Genomic DNA, 13,194 nt, shown 5'->3' on the forward strand with positions numbered 1-13,194 from the left:
CTTGGAGGGTTGCGAAATGGCCGGGATTTTGTGCCGCAAGCAGTCGATAACCAGATCAACCCGAACGGACCGCTACGAGAAACCTGTACACTATGATAAATACGACCTGTTATACCCACCACTTTTACCAGCTTTGCTTTGTACGATATTTCGAGATGTAAGAATTTTTTTTTTTTTTTTTTTTTTTTTTTTTATTATTATTATTATTCCTTTCTTCCACGCCTGGCGTGATCACTGTTGGAGCTAAAGAGCTAGGCAACATTGTGTTATGATTGTTCGCTCTGTTTCTGCGATACGACGCCGCCGCTTGTTTTGGTTTGAGTTCGGCCCTTCTTGAGTTCGGCCCTTCTTGACAGTTCTAGGATCACTTTTTGCTACCAAGTGGCAGCAGCTAAGAACATAAGGGCAACAAAGTGAAGATCACGTCCAAACATGTTAAGGCATCCAAGAAAGTGGTTTCCCCGGCGTTTCATTGCTACTATTCACAAAGCTATCTTCCAAACTTGTATTCACAAATCATGCCTTATTTTACTTTTTTATTGTTCTCACATTGCAACCCTTGATGCTCCTAATTAAGGTCGTTGCTATTGACAAAATTTACATCCTCGACAACCCACTGGTTCAAGCGAGACTCGAGCTCCTCGTCACTCACGTCGCTAGTTGCGACGTTGGATTCAGCCCTCTTCCAGTTGAAGCCACCAGACGAGCAATCGGCAATGTCCTCGAAGTAGTGAAGGTGGTCATCGCGTTTCAAGCCGAGGGTACCGGCGTTGCAGTCGATGCTGGCATAGCCGGGGCAAATCTTGACCTGGCTGGTGGTGGGCACAGCGGCCTGGATCCACCACTCGGGCGAGGTGTGGCGGTAGTTGAAACTGATGGGAGGGAGACGGGGCACGGGGTCATTTTCGTGGGTGACGCGGTACTCGTCGCCTGACTGGGTGGTGGTGAAGGCGGCGAAGGCCTCGTTGCCGACGCGGGGCGAGCCGAAGGTGTAGAGGTCGGCAGTGTAGCCGGCCTTGCGGAGGTAAGCGGCTGCGACGGTGGCGACGGCACCGCCGAGCGAGTGGCCGGTGATACCGATGCTGTAGCTGGGGTAGGCGGCCTTGGCGGACTGGACGGCCGCGGTGACCTTGGTCGCAACCTCCCTCCAGGCCGTGTAGAACCCGGTGTGGATGAGGCAGCCGCTCACAAGTTCATCGCAGGATGACTTGACGAAAACGACGCTGGACGGGTGTCAGTTGAGGTCCTGCTGTGGTACGAAATACAGACTCGGTGTTCAACTTACTCGGTAATCCAGTTGCGGACTGAAGAGGATCCTCTGAAGGAAACAGTGATGACCTTCTTGACAGGGTCCACCGAGACCAGGCCGCGAATATCAGTGGCGGTACCGCTTCTACTTTATTAGTCTTCATTGTCTCAACTCGGTTTGTATGGGGTCTCTTACGCGAAAGAGGCAACAGTCACGGCCTTGTTGCTGACTAGGGTAGGGCAAACGTTGTTGGAGCAAGCGATCAAATCGCCAGCAGCGTTGTTGCTGTTGCAATAGCTGGTGGCAGCTTGCTCAGCCCAGTAGGAGAGCTTGGAAAGCTCACTGCTGGTGACAACGACTGGACAAGGCTTGTTAGCTTCCGGTCGACATGAGGAAACGCCGTAGTCGTCGTGGACTTACACTGTCTCTTAGCCATACTTGGGCTCGTTGAGGGCGCGGCCAGACCGGTAGCCGCCAGGGCGGATGCCAGGAACAGAGATGCCTTCATCTTGAATGGGAGAAATGGTTATTCCAAAAAGAAGACAAGACAGTTCACGGGATCTGGCCCTTGTGAGAATCAGGAGGAACACTGAATCTGTGCCTGCTGCAAGGGGAATGTGAGAAGGGAGGCGGCGGGCATGTTGGTGATCTTTATACTCAACGCCATCCCCATCCAAGAACACAATGTGGCCGTCCGTCGAGGAACGTTGAAGAGGGGAACAAACATCCCTTCCACAACGCGGCCCTCTATGGACCCAACCACCCACCCAATCTGCTTACTCCCTGCTCCTCCCTCCCCGATGTATCGCCAGCTAAGATTTTTGTCTCAATTCTGCCACAACGATGGAGGGCGCGGCCAGGATCGACTGGGTAAGGCTTGTGGACATCGGGTCAGGAACACGGCAACTAACAGCCAAGGAATGCGGAGACTAATTTAGTTTGGCTAAGCGCAAAGGACCGAGCACAAGATTTTCAATAGAGCTATGTAACTATTGGAGAGGAAGTGGGTGCAGGACAAGAGGCACACCTCTACACTAGCGGGTTGTCGGAATAGATGTGCTTCCCGTGTATCATCTCCCGAACCTCAGCCTGGGCGAGAACACCACCGCCCATTTTGTGCCCGTTCCCTGATGATCATGGAGGGGATCATCCTCTGACTTTCCCTACAGGGACTTGGAGGCACGGCGGTCTGGTGGTTAGCACAGCCGCCAAGTGATATAGCTTCTGTGGACTACCTATGTGCGGTGGGAGTGAAAGGAGACCAAGGAGAGGAGGCCGCTGGAGGAGAGTGGACGGAAAAGGTTGTAAGATGTGATAGAGATCTGTGTGATGCAGAGAGCAGTGAACGAGTTTTGTTCAAGTGATCATCCTGATACCCGTTTCGAAGGTTCCCCTGCTGTTCTAAACTGTACATTAGGCGGGGACTATCCAAGAGAGTCCGCAAGACGGTAGTGTGTAGTGTGCTGTACCGAGATCGCAGCCACGTGCATGGTGAGGGATCAACCTTGACCAGATCGGGCCGTATAAGTGCAGGGCTTGGCTACCGTGTCAGGGTAGTCAGAGTGGTATTGGTGCTGGAGACTTTGAGAAGTATACGTAATGTGGTAGCGTCCGCGGATCTGAGTATGCGGCGTGATCAAGATGACGGTTGAGCAGCCCCAGATTCTGCACAAGGTGTGGTCGTTTTCTCGGCGCAGTGTACTGTTTGGGAATACTTCGTGAAGAGGGGAAACGCGGAGGAGAGAACGACGCTTCGGCACTTGACCGGCCAAGATTGAGAAAACTGAAAGTGTGAAAAGGAAAGGACGTGACAACCGCCGTTGACGGATACCACCTCAGTCGAGAGTCCAGCATCCGATAAGGTAACCCCATCCCGTGGGCGATCGGGAGATGGGAAAGAAAGAACGATGCAAGATGCAACAAGAGAAAAGATGACCAGCCAGTCGAGTCATTTCCATTGGAAGAGGAACAACCTCCACCTCAATGCCCAACAAGACGCTGTGTAAGCGGGAAGTGCTCCTTCCATATCAGGTCATCACTTCGCCGCTGGATGTTGATGTTGGTGCAGAAGAAGGGCAACGACTTCCGTTCAACAAACTTTCAAGCCTCCGCGAACACTGCAACTGCAACGAACGCCCCGCAAACCACGACTGATCATTGGTGCCCAAACGAAACCCTGATGGAGGCATATCTGGTCAACTAAGATAAGTAAGCCGCCGAAGAAGGCAGAGAGTTCAAAGAAGACTGAATGCTCTATAACAAACGCAATAAGGTATGTGCCGCCACGGTTAGGTTCCATGTTATGTGCAGATGACTGACGCAAAGAGAAGGAAGGACAGACGGCACTTTCATCTCACGCCAAGCACCGTTGTTTCCAGTTAGCGAGAGTGCTAAGATATCCATCCAACCAGACTAGTACTTTCTCTACACCGAAGGTCAGCCGACGAGAATGGATCCTGGGACCCATCCAGCAGGCTACCAGGGGCAGAACAAGCAAACACAAGGAGCGGGATAGTGGTCTGAGGAACCTCTAAAATCCCCAACGACCGTCAAATTCCCAACAACGACCTTCACCACCTCCACAAGTCCGACGAACCCCTCCAGGGCTCATGGTGGATATTCTCGCGCATATGAACATCGGGTGCGCCATCGCCGCCTCCATCATCTATCTGCCTTGTTTATACAAAAGCTTGCGGTCCAGGTGGTTCCCAAAAAACAGTACACACACGACCACTGGTTTTGGGTGAGCCCGTGTGTAGTCTTTTTTGGGAATCGCCTGCGGTCCTACACCCTCTTCATCATTCAGCTTCGACATCGCTTCGCCAACCCGCTCCCACTCACCACCGGGGCACACTACACTATCTCAGGCTTCATTGACGTGTACCTCCCCTCCTCGTGCCGGGAGGGAGTTTTGTCCGCTACCAGTCGAGCCTGCAGCGCACTACATCACCACCGAGGACAACCATCCCCAAGACTTCAAGCGAAGAATTAGGCGAGCTTAAAGTCAAGAGCAACTGCGCCATTGTGCTGCTGCCCAACTTTAAGGCTTCTCTGGTTCAAGAAGTTCGTCCGTACGCAAGTGTCACGGCGGCGCGTCCCCCGCCCCCTGCTGCTGTCCACCCACTGCCGCCGTCAAGTCAAGGCCGCCGTTACCGACCAGTAAATCCCTTGCCCTGCTGCCCCAGGCCCAATCATACCCCTTGCTTTTCCCGCCGTTATGTATTTCTCCGCATAAGGGGATCTTTGCTGTACATAACTCCGCTCAACAGATGCCAAATGCATGGAATGGCTAAAAAGGGGCATTCCTCCGGTGAGGGACCTCCTCCGGATCGCAACGTTGGCCAAGCATTTAGCTTGCTGCTTATGGCTACCAGAGCACGGCATTGACACAAGAGACCTATTTTCAAGCGGGGAGCATCTCAATTGATATCTCCCTCTGCCCTTCTCTCGATTTTCAGTGGAAAAAAAAAGAAAGAAAAAAAAACACGCAATTTCATCGGAAGAGCTGGCAACCTTCACAGTGGTTAGTGCCGCTACAGTGGTGGAAACATAATTACATACAGGCTTGGTTATCGGAGGAAAACCAGGTGCTTGTCAGACAACACTTGTGCTCATTTTCCTGTTCTGGACACCGTCAGTCATATGTTTGTATTCACGATGCACAGCAGATGGGCAAGCGAACGGGTGGTGGAACGTGGCGGCAAGGTCCGACTCGCCGGGCTCCACGCATTTGCTGTGTATGGCAATCCGGCCCCGGTTAGTTATGCCTTGTGTCTTGTTATGTCGTACAGCCTATTCCGTCGCCATGTCTATCCTCGCTTGCTATACGAAATCCTCCTGCCTTTTCTGGGGGGTTCCGGGTACAAGAACTTGTTCGTTTAGCACTTGGCTTCAACTCTGTCGACAAGAGATCATGGAATGTCCCATGGTCTTATTCGTGGAACCTTGTCGATAACCCACCTGGCCTCTCTTTTAGTAAGGTTGAAAGGATGGAAACACGGTACCGAGAGCGGTCAAGGTATGGCCAAGGCCACTTGAAATGGAGGCATGTGAACGCCGTCGATAAACTGCTCTTTTGATTTGAACAGACTCCCTTCCAACGGGTCGCTGTTCTTGAGCTTCCTTTTCTTTCGGGACGCCTTCAAGTTGACGAGTATTCAAAGTTCCGCAAGTGCATTTGTTAAGATGACTGTCCGATCGAACTTTGTGTGGCTCACTCTCGCCTTGAGCCTTTTCGACCTTAGCTGTAATGCAAGTCCAGTGCGACAAAGGACGGCGGTCCCAGATGGCTTCTATGCGGCTCCTTATTACCCAACGCCATACGGTGGCTGGGAAGATTCATGGAAAGACAGCTATGCAAAGGCGCAGGCACTGGTGGGCAAGATGACACTAGCGGAGAAGACGAACATCACGGGTGGAAGCGGTATGTTTATGGGTAAGTCCTCAGTCCAGCATACGAGTGTCGAACTGAGTTTGAGCTGACTGTAATATAGGGTAAGTAAATTCATCAAGACGGTTACGGAATTACTCGAGCACTTCTAACCAACGCACCAGCCCTTGTGTAGGAAACAGCGGTAGTGCATACCGTGTCGGCTTTCCTCAGCTTTGTTTGCAGGATGGTGCTCTCGGTGTGGGCAACACGGATCATAACACTGCATTTCCAGCTGGTATCACCACGGGAGCGACGTTCGACAAGGACCTTATTTATGCTCGCGCAGTGGCTATTGGCAAAGAATTTCGCGGCAAAGGAGCCCACGTTTTCCTTGGTCCCTCGGTAGGTCCCCTAGGCCGCAAGCCACTCGGTGGCCGCAACTGGGAAGGCTTCGGTGCCGATCCCGTTCTCCAAGGTATTGCCGGTGCCTTGACTATCAAGGGTGTCCAGGAACAGGGTGTTATTGCTACCATCAAGCATTTCATTGGAAATGAGCAGGAGATGTATCGCATGTACAATCCGTTTCAAGCAGGATATAGTTCGAATATTGGTAAGTGATGTGCGATGGACCGTCAAGTGTACAGTCGGATGCTGACCCAATAATTGTAGATGATCGCACCCTGCACGAGCTTTACGCAAGTTGCCCACCGAACATTCCCGGGATTCGCAAAGACTAACATAGCGCTCCTAGTTATGGCCATTTGCTGATGGTGTCCACGCCGGCGTTGGCGCGGCCATGACATCTTACAACGCCGTCAACGGCTCGGCTAATTCTCAAAACGCCTACCTTATCAACAACTTGCTCAAGGATGAGCTTGGGTTCCAGGGTTTTGTCATGTCGGATTGGCTTTCTCACATTTCCGGAGTCGCATCAGCACTGGCCGGCCTTGACATGAGCATGCCTGGAGACACCCAAATACCTCTCTTTGGTAATAGCCCCTTCAAGTTCCATCTCACGGAGGCTGTCTTGAACGGCTCCGTGCCAGTGGACAGGCTAAACGACATGGCGACCAGGATTGTGGCCGCTTGGTATCAGTTCGGCCAAGACAAGAGCTTCCCAGCTGTTAACTTTCACTCATACGTATCGAGTGAAAAGGGACTTCTATATCCAGGCGCTGTTCCGGTCTCGCCCATTGGTAAGGTTAACTGGTTTGTGGATGTTCAAGCGGATCACGGCTCGGTCGCACGCCAGGTCGCCCAAGATGCCATTACTCTTCTGAAGAACGACGATAATTTCCTGCCCCTTTCTACCAAGTCATCCCTCAGGATCTTCGGCTCTGATGCTCGGGTTGACCCTGCTGGCCCCAACGCTTGCGGAAGCCGCGCCTGCAACAAGGGCACTCTGGGAATGGGCTGGGGCTCCGGCGTTGCGAACTACCCCTATTTTGATGACCCCGTCACTGCCATCAAGAAGCGGGTCGAAAATGTCAAGCTCTACGACAGCGATGACTTCCCCCACACACTCACTCCTTCGCCCACTGATGACGACATTGCAATCGTCTTTATCAACTCCGCCGCGGGCGAGAACTCGTTCACCGTTGAAGGCAACCATGGTGATCGCGACAACGACAAGTTCTCCGCTTGGCACAATGGAGATAAGCTCGTCCAGAAGGCTGCGGAGAACTACAAAAATGTCATAGTTGTTGTCCACACAGTCGGCCCCCTCATACTCGAGCCCTGGATTGACCTGCCCTCCGTCAAGGCCATCCTCTTCGCCCACCTCCCCGGCCAAGAAGCCGGCGAATCGCTCGCCAACGTTCTCTTCGGCGACGTCTCACCCTCCGGCCACCTCCCCTACTCCATCACCAAGAATGAGAACGACCTCCCTGACAGTGTAACCAAGCTCGTCAAGGAAATCATCGGCCAGCCCCAAGATACCTACAGCGAAGGCCTCTACATCGATTACCGCTGGCTCAACAAGCAAGGCATCAAGCCCCGCTATGCCTTCGGCCACGGTCTGAGTTACACCACCTTCAACTACACCGACGCCCACATCAAGATCGTCAACGCCCTCTCCTCCGCCCTGCCGCCCGCTCGCCAGTCCAAGCCCTCCGTTGCCATCCTCTCCACCGAGATACCGCCCGCTTCCGAAGCCTACGAGCCCGCCGACTTCTCCAAGGTCTGGCGCTACATCTACTCCTGGCTATCCAAGTCCGACGCCGACAAGGCCTATGCCGTCGGTACCTCTTCTTCTTCTTCCAAGTCCGGCTCCCAAATTTACCCCTACCCTGAGGGCTACTCGACCGTGCAAAAGCCTGGTGTCCCTGCCGGCGGCGGACAGGGTGGTAACCCGGCCCTCTTTGACACCATCCTCGAGCTGGATGTGACTGTGCAAAACACTGGTTCTCGACACAAGGGTAAAGCCTCTGTGCAGGCATATGTCCAGTTTCCCACGGATAGCGAGTACGACACGCCTATTATCCAGTTGCGTGACTTTGCCAAGACGAGGGAGTTGGGCACCGGAGAGAGCGAAACGGTTACATTAAGGCTGAGGAGGAAGGATTTGAGCGTGTGGGATACGCAGAAGCAGGATTGGGTGGCTCCTGGTGCCTTGGGGGCTAATGGGAAGAGTAAGCGGTACATTGTGTGGTTGGGTGAGGGGAGTGATAAGCTTTTCACTAGGTGTTTTAGCGATACTTTGGTTTGTGAAAGGGGGGTTGAGCCACCTGTTTGAGAGGAGAGGGTTGTTTAACAACCCCTCAAGCCGGAGAGTCGACTCCTTGACGCGATTAATTCAATTCAATGATCATAGTCCGCAATATACCCTTAAGTTGCCGACTGAGACAATGCCATGCCGATACAGGAAGAGAGTTTCCGTAGCAAGAAAGGTATCACAAGCCATGATCCAAAGTAGCCCAGGGGATAAAAGCATTGAGTTCATCTCCCCGTCGACATCCCCAACCGACGTTTAGTCTGAACAACAGTATGTTGTGTACTATGCAACGTTGTGATCCAGCAATCATATAACCAAACTTCTCGACCTTCTCATCAATTAGTTACCTTCCCAGAAAGCCTGACTCTACCAAATCAGTAGAGACAAGATTGTGGGGGTATAAGGGATGGATGAATGAAGGACAGGGCAAGGAGATTGGGAAGAAGAAGGGAAAGCCTTTCGGTTGCAAGGCGTGTCTGATGAGGTACAAGTGGAGGAAAGAAAAATTGAAAATAGAAAAACCTGATGTATTGAAGAAAGGATCATTTCATACTAGGTACTCTTCTTCTTCTTCTTCTTCTTCTTCTTCTTCTTCTTCTTCTTCTTCTTCTTCTTCTTCTTCTTCTGGAGCTAGTCATATCCTTTCCCCTACAGTCAAGCAGTCTTGTTTCCTGTTACTCCTTCGTTTTCTCGTATCCTCATAACCATCATCTCTTGACCTGCTTTTTGTTCACCCTCCTCGCTTTTCCAAGAGAACGAAACTTACTTTCCAGGCTTTGTGCAGACCCTTGGCTTTTTGGACGCTGAGAAGCCGTGCAGCCACACAATCCAAACCCCATAGTCATGGCGGCCGCGACATTGCGATGGCTAGGTATGATTATTGTGTCAATGCACATTAACGTACCGTCTTGGGCACATTTGTATAGTACGCTCCGCGTGCCACTTTGTATGAGATTTCTCCTCGTCTATACTTTGGCTAGGTCTATTCTATGTTCCATCACCTAATTGGTGCGCATATTGAGTTCTTCACAGTAGATAAAAGCGAGTGATTACCTCAAACATACACCGATACTAGATTTCATTTCTTCAGTTTTTTCGTCTTTTTTCAGTCTGTTTTTCTTCAGTTGAGCACCTTGACGGCCACCACCAGGGCTGAGTGAGTGAGTATGCTCATGACCTAGCATCCAATCCGTCTCCTACCATAGGTATTTCGGTTCTCGTCACACCCGAGATATCTCCTCTACATTCGGACTCCAACGCCTTCTCCGCATTCTCCTCAATATCTACCATAGATCCCTGGATTCTCCAACTCCAATTCAAGTCAATCTCCTCTCACCCGAATGTAACCGAACCCCAACCAACACTGTCGTCAGCCAGGTCAGCTCTCTTCGATGGAACCGTACATATGTAAAAAGGTCAGATCAGCCCATGATGCATTGTGGCGTCCACATTTATTCTTTTCGCTACTATTCTTCGCTTCTCTCTCGCTTGTCTGTCACGTGTCACTTCGCTCCGTTACGAACGGCATGCAGGCATGCAGACGGAGGGAGCACGCAGAGATGCAGAAGGAAAGAACCAACAACGGGAAAACATCAAAATTTTCCAAAAGTCTGGAACGCTCGATTTCTGATGCAAATCTAGAAGCTTTGCAACTTTCTCGGATCTTGGTGGATGTTTGAAGAGCAATGACAACAGCCTTTTTGTTTCTTCCTTACTCTTGTCTGTTGCCTATGTCTCACTTGAGCAGCAAAAAAAAAAACAAAAACGCTCGCGAGCTGCGGATTATATACAAGCTGGTGCTAAGCTAGTTGATGCTATTATAACTGTTGTAAAAGGTAGGGTGTGATGGATTTTCTACATAGAAGATGAGCGTGGACACGAAAGGTGAAGATTATCATTATCAATACACATCTATTTTGGGTGATGCGTGACGTGTGATTTGTAAGTAAAACTGTCTTGGTTGTGCTGTGAAAAACTTCGCGTGTAGAGTTATAGATGAATTGATCGCGCCTTTCGTTCTGGTCTCATGAAGGTTGAGATAGGTGGTAGGTATTGGCAAAAGCGAAATATTCTAAGATAATCCGGCAAAGCTTCGTCGGTTCGAAGACTCTTGTTGTTGTTGCTGGATCTCCTATAGTTGATATTCCAGCCTGGCATGTCATGTTGTTACTTCGCGGATTGGCTTCTAGCAAGAACAATGATGAAGAATAAAATATAAGTCGAGTCCTTGTATCAGATCAAGACTCGTCGTCAAACCAGAGCTCTAGTATATACCGCGGAACACATTCCGTAGATGATCATCGGTTGTCATCGATGATCCTTCGCGACACCGAATGGATCGTCGGTCGTATACTGTGCAGGTGATATTTCATCTCGATGTCTTGTCACTCTCTGTGTAATATCAAGACTGTAGTATACTGTCTCGTTTCGCCGGTTGATCACGAAGATAAAGCCCTTCCGTGATATTTTCGCGACATTTTCAATTCTGGTAGTTTGGCTTGCAGTTGTTTAGCCTCTTTCATTCTTCCGATTTGTTTGTTCGTTCGTTCGTTATTAGGCCAAGATTCTCAGGGTCTATAGTCCCGAACTCCCTGCCACTCCTGCTTACCTTTCCTGTGGTGCAGTACTGTATCACCAATCTGTCTAATTCTAAGGGATCCCGATGATGTAAGTTACCTTCCTTCACTCGTTTGTTCGCTCTCGACTTGAGCGAGTCCCTTGAATGACTTGCGAAGTAGTTACTGCGTATCTCCAAGTCGATAGTCATCTCTCCAACGGGTGGTGTACAATATAGTGTATATACCTTTTGCCCGGTGCCCCTCGCACAAACAATGCCACTCTTGGCAATAGGCAAATGGTGTAAGCCAAGCTAAGCTATCCGTGGCTGTCGGTCATTCAGTCATATTGTCCGTTAGTCAATGTCCTTCAAAGTGGATTCTCGTCAGTTTCGGTCGAGCTTCGATCGAACCCAACGCAGGCGGACCCAGTCTGGATCGCACACCGTATCGATGTAAAGCACAACACTGACGCCAACCGGCGTTCTTTGCACCACCTGCTAACAGAGGAGAAGACCATGCGGAAAGTGCCCCGTATTCCCCGTATCACTCGTGTCTCGTGATCCTATCCGTACTCTCATTTTGTGGGCGTCCGGTGTATACAGATCCGAGGGACGGGGCCCTGGGTAGCTAGTTTTGGTCCAGGTCCGGCCAGGCCCATCATCAGGGCCGGGAAGGGACAGGTTATACGGAGCTGAAAATGGGTTGTTCATGTTATGTCATGAGAAGCAAGGAGGAGGGATGAACCTGACTCGCCTGTTCTGTTCCTGGAGCGTCTGACTCTGGGGAGGGAGTACAATTTGAGACGGAGATGACGCCGAACGGAGACGGTGTGAATGTCTGGGTTGGATGACGGCGTAGACAGAGAGGACCAGGGCCTGACACAGGGTCAGCCGGTCGCCGGTGAGCTGTGGGCGGACTGGACGGCTGGAGGCGGGGAGGCTGGAACTGGGGACTGCTACCGAGGCTGCCAAGCTGGAGATTTGATTGGGGAAGCTTGAGGAAAACGGTGAAGAAGAAGAAGACCACCGAAGAAAGTGGGCTTGAGGCTCTGAACGGTGCAGTGATGGTGATAAAGAATGATCTGTTGGTGTTTGGCACTGTGGCATCAGCGTCTGCGGGGCAGGTCCAGAAGCAGCAGAATGGAAAGCTTGGCTTTTGCGGAGGAATGTGGGGTTGGCCGCCACTGGAAGCGGGGGAGGCAGGGAGGAGAAGAAAAAGATCGGTGATCGTTTTTTTTTCTCTCTCCAATTTTTTGCATCCCTACAGCTTTTTTTTTTTCATAGCTTAATTTCCTTGTCGTTCGCTTGCCCGTGGATAATGGCACTTGCTTGCAAAAGCCCTTGGGTACCGACTGGTACATCCAGGCGAGCCGGGCTTCACCGCTCTTGGCATCAATGGGGAAGTCCCTTGAAGAAAAAGATTGAAAAAAAAAATGCGTGGTCGTGATGTTCGCTCATTTATCGATCGTGGGTTCTGGCCATAATCTTGTGAAAGATGACCATTCCACAACAGTTAATGCCTTGCTTCGAACTTGACTGGATCAAGACTGACCGACCCCTTCTTCCATGTACCGGAATTTTTTTGTGTTTGTTTTGTTTGTTTACTTTGTGATCTCAAGACTCAGGGGTAACAAGAGCAAGAGCACAAAACAAAACAGAGTTCAAGACACAAAAAGAGCGACTCCAGAAAACCACATCATCAGCCAGCAACCGTTTCAGATATCCCAAATCCACAATGTTCAGGAGATGTGGGTAAGCATTTCCGAGTTGTGGATTGGTTGATTGCTGCCCAGTGTTGTGCTGTAAAAAGTGGCTTTCGGAAAACGGGGTCCGCTGCCGCCGCTAAAGACGGAAGGTAACAGTGGCGATGACAGTAAAGACGGCGATGCATACACTTTCACCGTTTCTCGTTAGGCTCGCCCCTAAGCAACTGACTCAAAGCCGAAGCTAATCCCAGTTTGTGATGATGATCGTCGGGATCTGTGGCTCACTGGTTGCTGTCTCCCCTTTCGCTGTCCCGATGATGATGATAAGGCTGCTGTCGTGGTGGTCGACCATCACGAAACTTGAAATGAAGTGGATGAGCCCCAGATGTGTCAAGTTGGCGACGCTTCACATAATCATATGAGGTGCTGGATTGCCCAGGTTTCGCTTCACTTCTGATCTTAGCGTCCGATCGTTGTCTCGAGCTTCGTGCAGCGGTATTGCATATTAACATGGTCGTTGTCGTCGTTCGTGATATTTTTGTTATTCCCGATAAGTGGCTGAGGTCTGGACTGTAATCCCAAGAAGGCTTTTGCTCG

General features: G+C 50.9%; 2 protein-coding genes across 2 annotated transcripts; one reads left to right on the forward strand and one right to left on the reverse strand.

Annotated features, from left to right (window-relative positions):
- Nucleotides 1–208: 208 nt before the first annotated feature.
- B0T23DRAFT_450027 (putative triacylglycerol lipase precursor) lies at nucleotides 209–1,757 on the reverse strand (the record flags this gene model as incomplete). Its single annotated transcript, XM_062841075.1, has 4 exons — nucleotides 209–1,223; nucleotides 1,286–1,390; nucleotides 1,445–1,607; nucleotides 1,670–1,757. 4 exons carry the CDS (start codon nucleotides 1,755–1,757, stop codon nucleotides 569–571), a joined length of 1,011 nt encoding a protein of 336 aa, XP_062696800.1. The 3' UTR covers nucleotides 209–568.
- Nucleotides 1,758–5,434: 3,677 nt separating this feature from the next.
- B0T23DRAFT_400814 (putative beta-glucosidase 1 precursor) lies at nucleotides 5,435–8,355 on the forward strand (the record flags this gene model as incomplete). Its single annotated transcript, XM_062838526.1, has 4 exons — nucleotides 5,435–5,684; nucleotides 5,815–6,231; nucleotides 6,291–6,316; nucleotides 6,373–8,355. The coding sequence occupies 4 exons, from the start codon at nucleotides 5,435–5,437 to the stop codon at nucleotides 8,353–8,355; spliced, it is 2,676 nt and encodes an 891-aa protein (XP_062696801.1).
- Nucleotides 8,356–13,194: the final 4,839 nt, after the last annotated feature.

The sequence above is a fragment of the Neurospora hispaniola genome (genome assembly GCF_033458365.1).
Source record: "Neurospora hispaniola strain FGSC 10403 chromosome Unknown B0T23scaffold_1, whole genome shotgun sequence".
In the NCBI taxonomy this organism is placed as follows: Eukaryota; Fungi; Ascomycota; class Sordariomycetes; order Sordariales; family Sordariaceae; genus Neurospora; species Neurospora hispaniola.